At 50.1% G+C, this 18,873-nt stretch overlaps 2 protein-coding genes across 2 annotated transcripts in view; both read left to right on the top strand.

The window, feature by feature from the left end:
- The first annotated feature begins 1,972 nt into the window (after window positions 1-1,972).
- On the top strand, window positions 1,973-8,001 carry LOC109317888 (uncharacterized protein C6orf132-like). The gene is made up of 2 exons (XM_019546845.1): window positions 1,973-2,404; window positions 7,665-8,001. The coding sequence occupies exons 1-2, from the start codon at window positions 2,260-2,262 to the stop codon at window positions 7,844-7,846; spliced, it is 327 nt and encodes a 108-aa protein (XP_019402390.1). The 5' UTR covers window positions 1,973-2,259; the 3' UTR covers window positions 7,847-8,001.
- A 9,351-nt stretch (window positions 8,002-17,352) lies between these two features.
- The window catches only part of LOC109317690 (uncharacterized protein C6orf132 homolog), a 5,496-nt gene continuing 3,975 nt past the window's right edge, over window positions 17,353-18,873 (top strand). The window contains exons 1-2 of the mRNA XM_019546501.1: window positions 17,353-17,356; window positions 18,756-18,869. Of these exons, the coding sequence (XP_019402046.1) occupies window positions 17,353-17,356; window positions 18,756-18,869 (118 nt within the window). The remainder of the gene's footprint in view (window positions 17,357-18,755; window positions 18,870-18,873) is intronic.

Here is an 18,873-nt window from a genome sequence, read left to right as displayed (position 1 = left end):
AAAACTGGACGCAGTACTCCAGCTGCGGCCTCACCAAGGCCGAGTACAAGGGGAGAATGACGTCCCGGGATTTGCTCGAGAAGCAAATTACTCTGTCTATATAGACTGTATCCTGCTAAACTGGTTTGATCAAACATTGCGTATACCAGGTAGCAGGCATGTCTTGCATATCTCACAAAGATATCATGCCCTATTTGTTTATGATGTCTGCATCCTTGCATTTGCCCTTCAAAGGCTGGATATTAAGGAGACATTAGTAGGCTGTAGGGGGCTCATGCCTTTGGTCTGACCTCGAGTCAGGAGAGGTGCTTGAGGATTTCTTTGGGACCTCGCCAGGGTAAGCTCTGGCAGTGCCGCCGCTCTTTCCACAAATCCCCCTTACAATAAATGTCTCTGTGCAGACTCCATCCTATCGCCTGCCTTATCTGCAGACCCAGCTGCTCCCTGACTTTGACATTGACTTTGGTTTGAACTGCACCTGAGTGTGACTTCCTGCATGGGAGCAGCCCCTTGACCTTGGGGGTGTGGACAGTTAATCCTACGTGCTCCTTAGTTCGTCACAAGTACAAGCAGTTTTGAACACAACTGTTAAAGTCCTGATTTTTACCACCCTGGGGTCTCCTCTTACTCGGAGACGAAGCCCTTTGTGCCTAGGTGGAGTAGAAGAGGACGACAGAGCATACAGTGAGCCCTGAGTTGCTTCCTTTGGATTCCTGTTTGATCCCACAAAGAGAAGCTAATGTTGTGCAGAACCATTTCTAGCTATTTCCCCTCTGTTTAAGCGGTGCTGGACAATTCTGAATGCAAACTCTTGCTGTAGGTTTCCATTACCAGACCTTTCCACCAGCACTGAGTGCTTGCAGCTCATTGCCTTAATTCAAAATCCTAGAAAAGCCTTGCATGCTTTTTTCTAATGTTTGTGTCACTTGTAGCGAGGCAGGGCTGCAGGACCCATGAGCTGACAGCGGTGTGTGTCCTCAGCCCTGGCACCCCCATAATTTCAACTCCTGAGAGTCCAAGTGAGGCTGATGCTCATGTACCTTGTTCCACAACGTTGGGTTCAGAGTTAATGTTTGAACAGTTCCTGCAGCGTGTAAAATGCTCTGGGACTCCACGGTTGGATTAGTATGAGCTGGAGGATTAACTCACAATTTCTATGGGTGCCACATGTAAAATGGCTTGCAGCGCTGGACATGGACACAAACACCCCTCTGTGTGCTCCACAATGCAGCGAGCTGCCTCCTGGAAGCAAGTCACATTTTATAGCGCTCAGGTCTTACATCACAGTGAGGCCCCGTGGTGCAAAGACCTGGCTGGCTGTGCCCAGAGCCATGCACTCTGGGCCACAGGGCCTCCTCAGAGCCAGGGCTCAGGCTGCAGGATCGCCAGTCTTACCTTTGGTAAAACACATCAGGCAGCAAAATGATTAAACTACTGGCTTCCCCCAAGGGCTGCTATTTATTTCTATTGCAGCAGCTCCTCCAGGTCTCAAACAGGGGTTTAGTCCCCACTATATTAGGCACTGTACCAACGGGCAAGTGAAGATACTTTAGGGCTAAAAGGATTTCGAGTATAGAGAACGGATGACAAACAAGGAAGGGGAAAGACGGCGATAGAAGAACTACTGCCTCTGAATACTTGCATCTGCCTCCCTGGCTCAGGGATCTAGCCAGTAAGCAGACACCTGGGACCAGGTGCCTAGCACCTGCTGCAATGGTCCTTGGGTGCCTAACTACCCTTAATAATCTGGCACTTCCCCAGCTGAGATGTTTAATCAATAACAGCAACACCCCAAACTGACTGGCTGTGCTTATGTTAATTGTCTTCAGAGCCGCAGCCTCCTTGGACGTGAAAGGCTCAGTAGGCTGTGAAACACATGCATCAGCTGCCTGTAACTGGTGGCTATTACCTTAGGTCTCCAAACGGGGAGGAAGGAGGGCAAATGCATTTGGTTTTAGGCCGACTAGAGATGCTGTAAGGTGTCAGGGCAGAAAAAGCTTCCCGGGCAGCAGGGACTGGAGATAGAGGGTTTGACAATGGCTCCTTGTAGCAGGAAGGGAGGAATGCGACGGAGGGAGCTGCTTGGGGTGTGGCCAGGTAGGAACAGCCAGCCCTCTACCTGCTCAGGTAAAGCAGCTGAAAAGGCAGCTCCGCAGACTAGGTCCTGGTTTTAGCTTCAACCGGAGGGTGCTGGAGCAGACTGGAAGTATGTTTTGCTAGGGGGAACATTTGAGACGAGAGCAAAGGATCTTGGCAAAGATGAAAAAACACCATTCTGTGCAGGGCACGTTTAGCAGGCTCTTTGGGAAGAAGCATGCCAACGACACCACCACGTCCCTCTTTGCTACCAACCCCCCCTGGATCTTCACGCAGGAGGTCAGCTCTGAGGGCCGCCATGGCTCTGGTTAGTATCTTCGCTCTTGAATTTGGGCTTTTGGGGGAAACAGACTGAGCAGTAACTCTCTTCCCTGCTGGTGCTACCTGGCCAGGTTTGCTTCCTGCTTGCGGTTTATTCAATCCGTGTAGTACTTGGGTAGGTTAGGAACAGCGGAGTGATCGTGGGCTAGGGGAGCATGAATTCTGCTGGAGCTGGTTAATCATCCCTGCAGCGGGGAAAGCATGGGTGGTATTTGATCTGCCCAAGTGGATTAAAAAGAAACAAGTTTGAACCTGTGGCTCTGAGACAGCACCAAGTGGTGAACCCTGTTGGAAGACTGTCCTTTTCCTAAGCTGTACAAGTCTAGTAACTAATAAGAACCACAAAATTAACCCTGGGAAGAAGAATCCAGACTAAAAAGTGGATCAATGCAAGATTCCTAGACTTCTCTAAGCTGTCAGGATTGTGACTGGCTCCTGATGTAACCTGCTTGCTCCTGGTGGGTTTTTACTGAGCTTTTCAGAGACTTCCTTTGCATGTGCCCTGTCCTTTTTTTTTTTTTTTTTTTGAGGAACTGGGAAACCTAAAGGTGTATTTATTCTTTGGGTTGTATGTGCATATCTTTGTGGCTTCAACTGCTGCACAGCACCCTTGAGGTTCAGGTGGGATGGTGCCAGACTTCTAGTACTAATGGAGCTGAGCCAAATCACAGCAGAAAGTGGATTACACCCAGGGATTTTACTTTTTTTATCTTTAAAGTGCCCAATAAAGCATTCCAGATCCCCAGCGGAAGTGTTGATGTCAGCTTAGCTGTGGCACTGAATTAGTGTCCATTGCAGCACTGGGATGATTCGGATGAAAGAGGAAGGGGTAGCACTACAAGTTTCATGTGACCGTGTTTAAAAATGAATGGCTTCTTCCTAATTGTTTCTTTAAGCCAAAGAGGGAGCCCAGTGCTTGTCCTGCGCAGGGATTTTTGTTGTATAAAAGGCAAGTATATAAAAACATTGCTGCAGTCCTGTAACCATATGCAGCGACAGATGGAGAGTTGCTCCTAGGCATAAGGGTCTGCCAGTGCCCAGTGAGCTTGTAACACAAAATCCAGGTCTCTAAAGCCTGCTTGCATGAGTGAGGGTGCTAGAGCAGGCCTCCCTAGCTCTCTTGCACTTTAATACTCTGTTTTACCTGACGAAAGCCCATCCTCGTACCCTGCCCTCTTTCAGGAGCATCTCCTAAGACTTGCGCTGCTTATGCTAATCCCCACCTTAGCTTTACATCAGACGCATTACAAAGTAAACACCGATTAAGCAACTTGCCATGGGTGTAGGTTTGTGCATGCCACTGACTCAGAGATTCCTGAATTTAGTCCCCCCGCACTCCCCCAGTCAGCTGACTTTTTTTTTTATAGCTACAGCTAGGACTGTTGTACTTGAGGCAGCAGCTGAGTTCACGTTCTGTCGCAGGGGAGGTGGTGAGTCTCCCTCAAGTCACACAACTGACGCTAGGGAGTGGTTTTCCAGGAGGATTTTCATTAAGACAAGGCTGTGCTACACCTGCAAATACCCCTTGAGCACACTGTGATTTCCCCAAGATCAGCCCTAGGGCCAATGGCTCTAGATAGAGAATGAGCACCCTTCTCCAGGAAACCACAGCATGCCAGACTGAGCAGCTGCTGGCTGAGGGTCTTCTAGGAAAGGTCTGTTCATCCAGCAAAGGAGATGCAAGAACAAGCATTTTATTCGGTTCTATTTGGGTTTGTTAGTTTTTTTTTTTAATTAAAAGTGTTCAGGTCTCTTAATTAGGGATACTACAAAGCTGGCAAATTCCTAATAACTTGCTTGGGGCAAAGCATTATTGTCTTTAATCCCAGCTCTCATTGCCTTAGTGCCTTGCTCAAAGTCAAGATTGCGTGGCTTGGTGTGCGCTGACCAGTCCGGTTCTTTCCCCTGCTGAGAGGGCTGCGCACCTTGCAAGTGGTGAGCTTGTGTTAGGGTGGGCCCCAAGTCCAAGCTGCTACCTGAGCTCAGCAGAGGGGTGGTAATAATCGAGGTGACGCAGACACTCTCCTCGAAATTCTTCTTCCTCTCGATTTCCCACGCACTTCCATTCAACAATGCCTGACCAGCCCTGCCAATGGCTTTCTCCACATCCATCATCTAACCTAGGAAGTACTTCAAGAGTTCGCTCCACCCAGGTGCCATGCAGGAACTCTGCTTTATAAGATAGGTGAATTATGAGGCACTAAAGTGCTTTGGCTAGACCAGTGACTGCCTGTCTCAGCACTGTGTGTCAGCAATTCACTTTTTCTGGGGGTCGGTCCTGCAATGTGCAATATCCTCAACTCCTCTAGGCCTCTCTGAACCTCCTCTGCCATCACTTTGGAAGACCAAGCCTTTAATTTCACCCATTTGTGCAAGGTGTTGTAATTCCATTGAAGATAGCAACAGCAGCAGTCTCCGTGGTCTAGTGGCTCAGGACCGTGCCCTGTTGTTCTGGACTCTTTTGGGTGTTTTTTGTTGGTTCAGGGGGAAAGGGGACCTTGAGTAGGACTTTCTATCCTACAAAGAGAGGAAGGCCGCCTCGTAGAGACCTCTGTGCAAAAGCGATTGCTAACTTCAGAAGATGTACACTACAGTGATGAGAGCAGCAGATTGCTGTACTCTGAATACTGTAAACCTCAAACTACATGAGGCCTTGGGGAAAGAGAAATGGTATCTTTCAAAAGCAGTGAAAACAAAGATAATGTACTTGCTCTCTACTGCTCTAAGCATATGTCTGTTCTTGGTGATACAGCCCCACGCCAATAGCACTTCATGGCAGGAGCCTGCTGGAAGTTGACCCGTTTCCTTCAGCTAACTACCTGGCACAGGTCTCGCATTGCTTCCACCAGAGACGTTCAGCCCATCATCTGTGGGTTTGGTCATTTAGGAGGAGGGCTAGATGGGGGACAAATACCAAAGGTGCAGGGGAGCGAGTGTGGGTGTCGCACGCTTGTTGCTGAGGTTACAGTGGGCTGAACAACTCCGCCCACAAGGAATTAATCTGTGTCATCTCCTTGACAGGGGAATCCTGCTTGGGTGATTGAGGCAATGAGGCTTTTAAGGCTTACCAGAAATGCAGCCCATCCCCTCTGCTGCTTTAAACAGACGGCACAAGCCTTGTTCTCTGGTCCAAGTGTGCTGTGGCGAGGGAAACGCAACTGGCAGCTGCCTCTCCCATGCCTCGGAGCTGAACTGGGGATTCTTCTGCACCGGGAGCTGAGCTTCCTGCTCCCAGATGGAAATGGCCCTTGACATGCTTTCATGAGCTAATCTTGCCCATTGAATCTACTGTCAAAACCCTTCAGTCAAGGCAGCCTTAATTTTGCCTGGGAATTTATTTGGTGTTATCTTTTCTCGCCCCTCCCTCCCTGCTGTTTTCACAAGCCTTGTGCTTTCCTTCCATGTTGGTTTGCTTGCTAACCCTTTCTGCAGCTCTCCTTCTGGCAAAGGTGGGGCTGCATCCTTTGGTGCCTCTGCCTGTTAATTCATGCTGTTATCACACACAAAGAGTGGCACTGAAGTAATGTATAGGCTCTATTCATTGTCAGAAGAAACAATTTGAAGGGGTGTGAGAGCACAGTACCAAGAGTAGGAACTCCTGGGTTTTCCTCCTGTCTCTGCCCAGCAGCATCAGATGCCAGGGGTGAGTCGTGGCCCCTGTTTCCATATCTGGAAAAGGGGGATGACAATATCTCAGTTTGGAGGGAGTCTGCATCTCTCTTCTACACCTTGCAAGACCAAAAGTGTTTCGCAGGGTCCTTTATCTCCCAGCAGATGTGGAAGGGTGAACTCGGAGTCCCCTGATTGCAAGAACCAAGGTTTTGTGTGCAATCCAGCTGTTTCATGACGGCCTCCCTGCGGCTGGGTCTAAATACTTGCGTTCCCATGGCCAAACTAAACTCCTACAGCGAACGACTAGATGAGGCTTGCTTCACATTCCTGTCTATCCAAGCCAGTGCAGCTCCCTGCCCATTTGCCCTGTGCACAGTGATCGGTTTAGAAGGAGCAACGCGTTGAAGCAGAAGCACGGTTTGGACTGCCACATGCAGCTTCCCTGCATAGATAATGCCAGTGGAGCCAGCCTTTCTGTAAAGCTGGAGTCGCTAGGAATTTGGCTCAGTACAAGCGTCTGAAAGCTCAAACCAGGACTCCCTTCACTGATTAGAGCCTTTGTGCACAGCTTTCGCTTCTCTCCGACATCAGCAGCACTTCTATCTGTGAAATGCACCTTTGCTCTTTTGGGGCCGGACTGTGCAGTGAGATTGGAGTCGGCTAACAGCTGATAAAGGCTGCTGCTTCTAGGTCTACCAGACGTAGTTCCCGTCCCTGTTGCTGACGGACCCCTGCGTGGGGGGTCCATCTGCATGCTCCCAAAGCCCCCTCAGTGCAGTTTCTGGCACTAACGTGCATGAGGAAACCGCAAAAACACAAACATCTTGGCTGCTGGCAAAGCCCACGGCTGAGCGCACTGCAGCGTGCCAGTCCGTTGCTGCTCGGCTCGGTGTCTGTTACTAAGCAGCCTTGCCAGAGAAGCTGCCAAGTCGAGGGAGCAGTGATACTGCTGAACGACACAGGGCTCTTTGTCCTTCTCTGCTGCATGATTAAATGCCAGATGTGTTGTGATACAGCAGACTGCAGGGCTTGCTGTGGGCTCTTTGCTTTGAAGCAGCCCCTTCATCCCTGTGCGCATGAGGATGTCGGGAGGAGGGTGTGAAGCGAGGGTGGGAGCCCAGGAGCTGGCTACGCTAAAGACGGGGCCGGCAGTCGTTGCCTCCATCGCTTCCCTGAAACATCCATCTGCTACCCAAATCCAGCCAAATCTGGCTTTTTTCCCTAGGGAACTATAACCTTAGTTCTTTCTGTCTGCAGACATCCCACCCTGTCATATAAGGTACTGGCTTGTATTTGACCCAGGCTACAGCCCCTGCAATACTGAGCTTGGGATAGGTCCATGAGTCCACTGGACCTGCTCATATACCAACAGCTGGCTACCCCCAAATAAAGTATCTGTAGGATCACACCCATGTGGCATCATGCTCAGGCCCCCACGCTCATGTCATTCCCAGAGCCAGGGATCCTCCCTTTACTACGGACTCCTTAAACACCTCCCACTTGCTCAGCTCGAGGACCAGATTTTGGGATCTTGCCCCAGTGGTGGAAGGAAACCATTCAGGATCCACCAGACCTCTTTTCCGGCTGGGGCATTTGGTAAGATGTACTGCTAACCCCATGCCTTTTGTTTGCAGGTGGTACCATTGAAGTGCACTATGAGAACAATTGCTTGAATACAGTGACCGATTCTGGAACGGCAACGCTCAAGCCTCGCCCCAGGGTGCGACCTCTCCTGACCTTCTTGCCCCTGGTGAGTAGCTTCTACATCCCGGGGCACGCTTCTAAACACGTAGGTCTAGCAGCCCCTCAGCCATGAGCACCTTCTGCCACTGCAAATGGTGGAGGCTGATGCCCGGTCCCCATCCCTCGTCTTCTCCGCAAGGAAAGACGACCAAAAAGAAAGCAAAACTGCTTTCTAACCACGCTGGCTGTGAGCAGGGGTGGATAGTGACTACATCCCTTCCGAAGCAGAGGGAAGCTGGAGTTCCTTATGCAAATGTGAGGCCAGAAGAGTTTGGCAGTCGATGTGGGTCATGTTGTGGATACGGGGCGCTGACGCAATTCTGACAGCAAGACCCTCTGGTTTGGTGTTGCAACCCTTGTGAGCAAAAGTAGGTCCCAGCTGTAGTGAGGAAAGGCACTATGCTGCTAGCAGGAAGCTCGAACCCTGCGTGCTGGATGAAGTGCTGCTGTGACAAGGGAGTAGCAGGGAGGGGGTGACTGCAGGGCTTTCCAGCAGTGGGGATCTCTGGTGCAAATGTGGGTCTCGGGCGAGTCCGCCAGCTCCGGGGCAAGTTCTCCCCGTGTGTGAGGAAGCCCCCCATCTTGCTGTAGGAGTGAACCAGATAGCTTTGCAGGTGCCACTGTAAACCCCTCCTAAATGCCTGGACCAGACTTATGAGTTCCTATGGAGGGTAACAAACGGCTTCCCGTTGAACTGTGTGGGACTCCTCCCTAATGAACAGTGGATGTCGGCTGTAGGTTTAAACCGGTGCCTGTGCAGCGAGTGGTATTTGGGGTGGCTGGGACTCTTTCCCCTCTGCTTGTTGTCTGAGCCACCTTGTTCCTCACCTTGCTGAGCAGGAGGGAGACTGGCCTGCCTAGTCAGGCTGGATTAGCCCCAGGTGCAGGGCTGCTTGTGTCGGGCCCAGCCGCACACCTGCTGTGCTCTGCCGCTGCTGCTCAGCATCAAAAGGTGGGAGTGCACCACAAGCAATGGGTAGCTGCGGCTGGCGTGCATGCATGTGACTTGGAGCCTTGCCATGGGCGAGGCTGAGAGCTGTGGCTGGGATCTCTTGTGCCTTCCTGCTCTCGGTGCATCAGAGCGGTCCCTCCGCTGGCTTTGCTTTGTTCGCCTTGCCAGGTGGTTCTTGCAAACCTTTGCATAATCTGTGGATAGGTCTTTCTGGGGTAAGCTGTTTGGGATGGATTCGTCTGAGGCTGATCTATGGGCACCTTGAAAGCAACTGACTGGGACTGCAGGGGGGAGCTATGGCTGGCGGGCATGGATATGGGACTGCAAAGACCACCTGGAGGCATCTCTGTGTCCAGATGCTGAATATGCTCGGCTAACTGAGCATTGTTTTTCCCCAGACGATGAGCTTTTCCAAAGGTCCAGTCCTATAAAGCAGCCTGCGGATGAGAATAGATGGCTGATGTGTGTAATGGAGGCAAGTGTCCATCTGAAGTACCAGAGATGGGACGCTGGGATAACAGGCTGGGCAAGCAATTCCTTTCCCCTCTGGTGTGGCAGAATGGGCATTAAGAAGATAAGCTGGATCCTCTTCCTCCTTGTGCATCACCACCTTTGTTGCACTACACCTCCAGCATGCTACATTTGGGCAAACCCAGTGCAGACAATTGAGCTGTACCAGTCTCAGCAGGGTATAATTACTGGCTAACAGGGCTGTATAGTGCAATTGCAGGAACAATGAAGAGGCAGTGGGGCTACATTGTGACTTCTAAGGGTGCAATTAGAAAGTGATGGGGTTGCTAGGTTATGCCCTCAGTGATTCCTCAAAGGCTGCAACTGATGGAAGAGGTATGCTTATCCTGGACTGGCTTTGCAGGGTTGGCATATAGTTACAAAACCTCCCCTTGTCCCCAGACCAAGCTGTGTGGAAGTAGTGGCAGAAGGCCTGAGAACAACACGTGCATCAATCTGTGCTTGGGCTTCTGCCTCTTAAAGCTCCAGATGTACCGCTCGGGCTGTATGTCCTCCAAGAGTCAGTCTTGTTACTGCTGCCCTCTTCTCCATGCAGACCTGTCTGGCCTGAGGGAGAAACCAGAAGTTGGCCAGCTTTTGAAGATGACTTACTCTGCATCTCTGCCTTGGCAGCAATGTCTCTAGCCCTTATGCAGCAGTAGGGACGCTGGGCTGAAGGCAACTGGTCCGCAGTGTCGGAGGCAGTTACCCTGGGAGGTGGACGTTCGTTTTCTTCCTTGCCAGAACAAAATGGAAACTCCTTCTATGGAAACATCTGGAATCCAGAGTGTTAGAAACTTGCCGACTTGTTTTGGTCTTTCTGAGTTCTTTGGCACAAGAGACTTTTTTTTTCCCATTTTTGGTTTGTTTCAACTACAGAATGAAGTGAAAGCTAAAAGCTGGCACTTTCTGAGGTTTGCTCGAGTCTAAAAAGGTTGAAACGACTGCACTAGCTGAAAGCTCCTAGCCAGCCCCCGCTCCTCCCCGAGTCACCCCTGCGACCGCCCCTGCAGCAGCGCCAGGAAGGAGTGGTTGGGAAGCTGCTGCTAGGTGCAGTCCTGAGTCAGTGCTCGGCGTGATTCAGGCTTTGTGTATGCCCCACCCTGGCTGTCTGCCCACAGCTCTTCAATGCGGCTTTCCCTTTGCCAGCTAACTTCCTTCCCACATGAACCTAGCCAACTCTTGGCAGTTGCCTTACTACAAGGCAGGACGTCCTCCAAATGTACCCGCTCACTGAAGGGCTCTCGTAAGAGTAGTGCTTTGTTCTTCCATGGTCGATAGTCTGCCTCTCCCGTGACCGTTTCCTATTGCTTTTGCTAGTGAAAGGTGCTGCCTTGACAGCCTTGGAGACCGATCTTCTCTAGCCAGCGGAGGACAGGGCTGTGCAGGCATCCCGAGTCATCACCACTAAGGATCAGGAGGAAATCTTTATCCTTGAGGGTGTCAGAAAAGGGACTAGTGGTAAAGGGCAGTGGAAGAGGCTGTGTTCCCTAAAAACCAGACTGAGATGCAGTGAACTTGTTTGCCTGAAGGAAATGTTGCCTCGTGCAGGAGTTAATTTGTGAAGCTGGGGAAAATAAAATTCGGACAGGCCTGTTCAGCTAGCAGTCCAGGAGCGGTGTCCAGTGGCCACAGCAGGGAAAGCTCATCCTGAGTGAAACGTTCGGCGCACGGAAAATCAAGTCCCTCAGACCTGAAAAGCTGGTTCTCGGTGAGCCACCCAAGAGTGGAAGGAAGCGGCTTACCGTGACTCAGTTGGAGACGGAGTCTAGCTAGTCCCACCCCCGGTAAATACACGGTTGCTCTGGCCAGCGTTGCCAAGAGCAGCCACCGAGTTTTGAGTGCTTCCGTTCTGGAAGCTGCCAGCACGGCTCGAGCGCGAGAGATCGCGCAGCCTCAAATCATAGTAGGCAGCCTTGGGCACGGCGGGCATTTAGCCAAGACCCTGTGCCTAGATCTGGGCTTTAAAACCAAGGGGCGCCTGCAAGGAGCGGTCAGTTATGCAAGCCGAGGCTCCGTTCCTATGAGGACGTGTTCTCCCTTGTTTCTCAAACTTCCTGTCTCTTAGCTTGAGGCATACTCTTCCTAGACCCTGGAGACAAATACACGACTGCTAGTCTTGGACATCCATCTGTCTCTTGGTTAAGAAGCCACTGTTCCCTGGAGACTCTAAGCAATGAGTGCAGACTAAAATAACTTAAACTGAGGTTGTGGCCTGCCTCTGCTTCTTATGGCTAGGCCAATGCCAGAGTGACTTCAGTGAAAATGCCTTTAGATAATTCTTCATTTTGGCTTTTGCTGGTAAAATTACGGACCTAAAAGGAGCCTTCATTTGAAGGCCTGGCTGAGGATGCCTGGACAAAGAGGCGCCTATTACAAACTGGGCCGCGGCAGTCATGAAACACCTCTGAATCCCTTCTCTTAGCATGCTTCCACCTTTGGGATGCCATCTTGCAGGTGTCTAGGAAAAGCTGAAAGTCTTGGGTGTGACCAGAGCTTGGTTCATCCACTCTGACACTTTTTGCTTCTGAGGGAGTCTGTGCCTAATGCAGAAAGCTATGATCCTGACATGGAGAATCACAGAGGGAACAAAATACTTACAGAAAGGTTACTGATGCATGCGATGTTCACTGTGCTGGCCTACAGAGGAGCTAAATAATAAAGAGTCTGTGATTAATGCCGGCAGCATCAATGTGTACAATTAAAATAATTAAATTCAGAAACTGAAACCACTGACGACTGAAAAGCTTAGCTGCTTGCTTATTTAGCAGAAAAGCTGGCGGCTGGGACTTCAAATTTGAATTTCTTCTTTGATTTCTGAAACATCACTTTGTGTATCTAGGAAGGTTGCCATCCTTGATTGCATCTCTGTCCTCTTGTATACAAGGCACCTTTGCCAGAAGGAAATATGCACCATCAGACTTTGTAGAGCAATGGCACTCAGCATTTGAGGCGGCGACAACTCTTTTTTCAAGTCTCCGCAAAATTCAACAGTGGTGGTAAGCACTTTGTATTGGAAAGGACAAACAAGGTTATTTGGGTAAATGTGAAATCTTTTATTAGACCAGCTGAATAGTTGGAAAAATTGTTCTTTGCAGGCTACTGGGCACAGGCGCGCTTCAGCCATAGGGAGAGTCTGCTGGGGTTTGTCTTTTCTCTAGGGTCGAATAGAAGCTTAAGCCAATTGCTGAGGAAGCCACTGAATTTGCTTTTGGCCAGTTCAATCTTTGAACAGGAGAGCATCAACAAGGCTTACGGATGTAGGGTGAGGATGTTTTATAGTTGAGCAGAAGGCAGGTAAATGTGTACCTTTTAAACTAAAATTGGGGAGGTGTATCAAGCTTTCATGAGCCTGAGCTCACTTCCTCAGAGGAGCTTGGAAGGCTCTGAGAGAACTGGCGATGTGTTGCCATGCACGCTGGCTCTGACTTTCCAGCTGCATGAAAAGACACCTCCCAACCAGCCCTTCTATTTTGACTGGTGGGGGTGGTATTGCAGGCCTCTTCCCTTTTTGCTTGGAAGAACTGATGAAATGGCATCTGGAAGGCAGGGCGGGGAGCAAAGCCCTGCTCTACTGCAATAACCAGTTCATTACCATTTTACAAGTCTCCCTCTTGTGTCACCAACTAAATTGGGCAAATGTTACTGGTGCAGAACTTTGCAGCGCGTTCTGGAAGGCGGCTTTGAGACTGCCCATCCAGGTTATCCCATGGCACTTGCTAGTAAAAGTAGACAGGCTGTTTCTGACCTCTTTCTGCCACTGGACCTCAAGTCTCTTCCACTAGACTGTGTGGTTTGAAACGGTGAACTTTAAGACAAGTCAAAGTCCCCTCCCATAGTCGCCATGCAGTTTCTCCCCAAAAATAACATGGCACAGCTACAATATTAAGAACACAACTAGCATGTGTTGCAACAAGGCCAAACCCAGCCAGTACTCCTTTCAGCCAGTCCTTTGTGACTTTTTTTTTTCCCCAAAGGGCTTGGGTAAGTGCAGTCTCCTCCACTGGTATGCACTAGGCACAGCACCAATGTGTTTGTTTTTTTCAAGAGCTGTTTAAATAGCTTTACGCTGTCGGATTCTTGAGGATGTGACGTGGAACTTAGCAGTGCAAAAAGTTTCTGAAAGTTGGAAAACGCTCCTCCCCAGTGCATTTGTACTCTTGCCCATTGTGGTACCTTTACTTGTCTTTCCTACAGCAGATTAAATGCTTGCAATTCTATTAGGTGGTCTAATAAAAGATATCACATTTACCCAAAGAACCTTGTTTGTGGTTTTCAGAGCATTCCCAAGACACTGTTCGCAGCTTGCCGTTTATTTGAAATCCATAGGAAAACTGTGTGCTGGAGAACACTTGAACTCACCAATTATTTTCATGACTTTTCTACCTTGGCTACAAATCCTCAGTAGAGAAATGAGGAACATCTGAGACTGCCCTGTGCTGCTGTAACCATTCTGCACCTCAATTCCAGCTCAACAGCAGCTATGGGCTTCCTTGTTTGGGTGTGCATCTCATTGCCTGAGCTATATTGCTAGGTGTGGGTGCTTGCTGCATGCTTACAGCAGCTAAACAACTTTGAAGGAGACCCAGTGGGTTTGAGGTTGGTGCGTGACCTAGATCGCTCTACATGAAATCAGAATCCACTGAATTAGATGCGTTTTTACAATCGCTTTCCAGATCCAGTGGAGTGTTGTTTAAAACCATTGCCTTACGAGTGCCTCAGAAACCAACCTGTTTGTCTTGTTTGCCCCTAGTAATGCCCAGGGTCAGTTGTGCAGTGCTGTACATCTGGTTGGGGTGAGTGCTCTCTGGCTTCCTCAGTGCATGGGTTACGCAGGGACCGTCAGGCTTGTGACTCCATCTGGCACAGGGTGGTAGACTAGTTGCAGGTGTGGGAGTAGCTGATTTTTTCATTTTGCCAAGAAGCTGGAGGGGGAAACAATGACTCCGGGTAAAGGTGAGGGCAGGGGAATTGCTACTAGTTGCCGTCATTTGTAGTCCCTTCTCAAAAGCTCTTGCAGATGCCTCTTTCTCCGCATCTGCTCACTGCTCCTTCTGGAGCTGGGTCACATGGCTCCAAACACTGGCTGAAGGGAGCGCAGGGATGATGCTTTACCCTCACTTGCTCCTTCCTCCTCCTTTGTATTGGTGTGGGCAATCCTATAATCCCTTGGTGGAAACTCTCCCCTTCTTCCCCCTGCTCCTTTCCTGGCACTGGCAGCATCAGTAGAAAGATGAGCACATCTGGCCTTGGTGAACCTGGGCTCTGGCAGTTACTGCTAAAGCCCCATCCCTGTCCCAGCACCTCGCACTTGCATGTTAGCAAGGGCCTTGGCAGGTGGGGCTGAGAGTGCTGAGTCTCTGGTGCGTGAAGCCGTGCGGTCAGGGGTCACATTTCCAAATGCAGCCAGCCATCGCCGCAGCCCGTCTCCAGCCCAGGGGGAGGCTATTTTTAGCAGTACACGTTTGCTGTATAAATGTCAGGCGGTGCAGAGCTGCAACACAGACCATCGGCTCAGTTCTCGGCAGCATACGGCAGTATGTGGAAACCATCCTGCTGCACGGCACGGGCCAAACGCTTTGCTATTTGAAGTGAGAAGGAAGCTTTCCCTCTGGACAGAATAACTGCCAGGCACTATGTTCCTTCACCTTCCTCTGACAGGGCTGGCGCTGGGTGCAGGAAGAGGCTGAGCTGGCTAGAGTACTCATCTGATCCAACAAGTGTCTTCCTACAGCCAGTGCTTGTGTAGGTCTAGGGCTGTGATTCCCAACCCGGATGCGTTGAGGTCCTTTCAAGGGCGCAGTGAGGTGCGACGTGGTATCACTGAGAGGTGTGCCAACATGAGGCCACAACCAGAGATGTCCCACAAGAGTCCACAGTTTTGAAGACACGCTGACTTGTGGACTTGCTGAGTTCTCTGCCATGGAAGAATTGCTCTATGTTTCTTTTGTCAAAAAACAAGTGAAAACTAAGAGCTGACGTTTTCAGAGGGATGCTTCTGGTCTAAAAAGGTTGGGAACAACTGATCTAGGCCAGAATCTAGCCCACCCATTCCACCCTGCTGGAGTTCCTTAAACCCAGGAACTCGCTTGGTTTTTTAACTAGCTGTCCCCTTGACCTTGAAACCAAATTGCAAGAAGGCAGCAAGGAGCCAGTCCCAGGGAGGCACAGGGCCACGCTTCGGCTCGTGAAAGGGTGGAGCAGGATCTGCCCCTCATGCCGTAGCCCAAGATGGTGGTGTGTTTACCAGCCAAACTGAACCTTTGACCCATGGGACTTTGAATTCCTCTCGTACGCTCTTGTAAAAATAGCGATCATACCGAAAGAAGGACAAAGGGTTCTTGTTTCAAACCATTCTGCATTTGTGAGACAGCCGCCTGACTGAAATGGTGTAGACCACTCCTAGGACAAGGCTGTCTTGTAGAAGGGACTAGTAAATGCTGAAGCCAAGGGCTGGATGGAAGAAGTCCTCTGTAACACAGACAAAACTTATACAGGGGGCCCCTGCAACTCCCTAGCGGCTCTGCTGTACGTTCCTGAGCACTGACTATACACGGCAGGGAAAACCGGACCCTGTTGGAGGAGTGCCGCGGGACTGGTGGGGTAGGGGGACCCACCTTATCCCTGGCCAGCACCTCACGCAGGTCCTTGCTGCAGTGCGCGAAAGTCCTTTCACGACCCGAGTGACTGTTTTGGGCTGACTTGGCCCATCCAGAAGTCTCTGGTGGGGACGGCCACAGCTCCAACTGCACTGCTAGGAAAGACGAAGCCGCAACTCCAGTCCAGGCAGGACTCGACGCCTGCAGTGCATTGGTGCGTGTTTAGCAAGCGGGGGAAAGACGGCAATCTTTGCAGCAAGTCGCTTGAGGGACAGGCTGGGCTGCTTGTTCAGTAGTGCTAGGAGCCACGGGTCCCGGTTCAGTGTTTCAGTCTGGTTCAAAGTGCCAGGAATGGGACCCCTCCTGGGGGAAGTGGCAATAGCTACACGTGGCTCGCAGCGCAAAGGACCTGAAACTGCCTTCACTGTGGCTGACCAAAATGGAGATGGGCTGGGTTTCCCTAGGGGGGCAAGGCTGCTTTAAAGTTGGAGAAGGGGTATTTAGAGAAGAGTGGGGAGGGCGACGGGAACGGGTGGTTGGGAGGTGGGGAGTCAATGGTGCTTAACGTCTTAAGAGGCATCTGAAGGCCAGAGTGCTTCTGTGACTCATTTCACCATGGCTCTGACTGGATCTTCCTAGCCACAAAATGGCTGTGTAAGCAGGTGACCTGAAGTCCCTCTGCTCTCCCTGCAGAGCTCAATCGGTGCACTAGGTTCACCTGCCAGAGGACACGCACGTATAGCAGTAAGCCCGGGGCATTAGCTGCTCTTCTCTGGAATTGAGGAGCTGTTTGGCCTGGGATAGATATTGCATTGGTACATTGAGGGGCCTTTTTCTTGGTAACCAGGAGGTTGTGAATGAACGCTGAGGCTCTGATGTTATCGCGTGACTCCAAGAGCTAGTTCCTGCAGAAACGGCCCGCTAGTGTACTGTTCCAGCATTATTCACTGGGAAGATCAAAGGGAGATTTGGTCTTTCTGGCTCATTCAGTCTTAATTGATGGGTTGGGATTGCTGATGGGGGCCGGAGGGTGTCGGGTACTGTGTTGCTTGCATGACCTTGCTTTCTGTGCCGTGAAAGCCGCAGGGCATCCTGGCAGACTAGCCTCACACGGAAGAGTCAAAGGCTAGAGCATGCAGGCCTAGGCACAGCATGCTGACCCCCTAAGGTTTAACCAGAAAGCCTTTTTGCAACCCACTTTCTCGACCCTTGCAGGAGGCGCAGGAAGTGCATGGCGTAGCGGTGCCACCCCCCTCTGTGCCAGAGGGTTTCGAAGACAAAGCAGCTCCAGGTAAGGTGTCCTCTCTACTAGGTTCTTCCTAGAATCTGAATGGCTCCAACACGCAGACTCTCCCATGTCACCGTGACTATGCCTTGGTCACGCAACCAATTTTGATTGCCAAAAAGGTACAAGTAAGAACTGAAGGATCTGACCTCTCACATTCCCACACAGCCTAAGCAAGTCTCAGTTTGACTTGCGTCAGAGAAATGACGTGTCACTGGGGAAAGGCTAGGAACATGGGTAGGGGAAGCTCTTCTCGGAGAAAGCTAACAGCTGCCAGAAAAGTTGCTTTAGTTTCTGCTCTGATATAACCATAGCAACTATCAGGCATAGGCTTTTTTTTTCTTTTTTTTTTTTTTACATGCATAGTTATTTGGCAGACAAGGAAATCTGATTACTAATACATCCCCTTGTTTACTGTAAGCAGAGGAATTTTTGCCCAGACTCCAGATAGTAACTGTAATGCTAGGAAACGAGGAGACTAAATAGAGTTTTCTGACGGGTATTTAAAAGCCTTGCTGCAACTAGAATTAAGTCTATCTTATTTGTTAACCAAAATTTATTTAATTTTAATAAATTCACATAAAAACAGTAAATCAAAAAGATGCATACAAAGGCAGGGAACAATATAACATAAATCTGGAGTGCCTGCTGACTCAGCTCATGGACCCCTTCTCCCTCCCCCTGCAACAAAATTGCATAAATTGGATATAGATAAATTTTATCAGATGCTTCCATGGAGTGGGATAGCTGTCTTTCTGCCCATCTGCCTGTTTTCATTTTATTTTGTTTTTTATAGCTCAATGGCACTCTTCACTAGACTGCAAACAAAATGGAAATGGAAACGAGTGTGTTCCACTTGCAAATTGCTGCTAGTGAACTGCTTTAAGGGGCAGCACCTGCAACGTGCCCAATGTGCTTTGTCTCAGTGTCGCAACACATTGACCTTGTGAACACTGAAGGGAAAGAACTGCTGAAGTTAAAACTTCCTTACTTGGAGCACACATGACCTCTTGCAACATGAAAGAAACCAAGAACCAGCCCTAGTCTAGCAGCTTCCCCCTTTTTGTTTTTTTGTTGGGAAGTTTCAAGCCATTTTTTTTTTTCTTTGTGGTGGACAGCAACTTTTATTGTGGCATAATCAAACACTGGGCTGTTCAGGTGACTTGTGTGACCCAGTATGAAAGTAGCAAACATTATTCCTGCCAGCCAAGGGTTCTGTCTTGGGTGGTACGAGGTGCCTTCAACTCCCAGTGAAGTTGATAGAAGCTAAAATTTATCCCCCCTGCCTCCCGGATTTGGCCCTAGAGGTCTGGGTACTCTGTGTGCCATGGAGAGTTTGATGCAAGGTAGACTTGCTCCATTAGTGTTTGGCCCCATGAGAGTAACTGATGGGGCTGGGTCCATCTTCTGGAAATGGCCTTTTGAGGTGCTGAACACACATTCATGTAAGGAGCAAGCGACAATGATTTGCAGCAGCACAGCAAACCTATATAGCCAGGTTGTTTTTCAAAAGCTTCCACTGGATGCCTAAGTCCTGGCCCATTTTGATGGGATTAGTTGCTGGAGGTGATCCCAGCATGGGCCTAGCTGACCCAGCTCCTGCTAATGTCCCCCTGCTTTCTGTTCTTTCCCACAGCCCTCGGTCCACAGATCAATGGCAACTACAGGATGTACAGTTCGGTTGGAGACCTGCGGCTGAAGGCCTTTGAGAGGGAGTGTTTGGATGAGGAGATACCACCACCCCCACCAGGCCC

This window comes from Crocodylus porosus, unplaced genomic scaffold, assembly GCF_001723895.1.
Source record: "Crocodylus porosus isolate Cpor-Errol unplaced genomic scaffold, CroPor_comp1, whole genome shotgun sequence".
Lineage (NCBI taxonomy): Eukaryota > Metazoa > Chordata > Crocodylia > Crocodylidae > Crocodylus > Crocodylus porosus.
The sequence above is the reverse complement of the archived record's forward strand: the minus strand, read 5'-3'. Positions and strand labels throughout refer to the sequence as shown.

What these genes read in the sequence shown, in the direction of transcription:
- LOC109317888 (XM_019546845.1), top strand. Translation starts at nt 2,260, where the DNA reads ATGAAAAAACACCATTCTGTGCAGGGCACGTTTAGCAGGCTCTTTGGG. An exon ending in TGAGGGCCGCCATGGCTCTG is followed by an intron (nt 2,405 to 7,664) that starts GTTAGTATCTTC and finishes TTTTGTTTGCAG; the next exon opens with GTGGTACCATTGAAGTGCAC.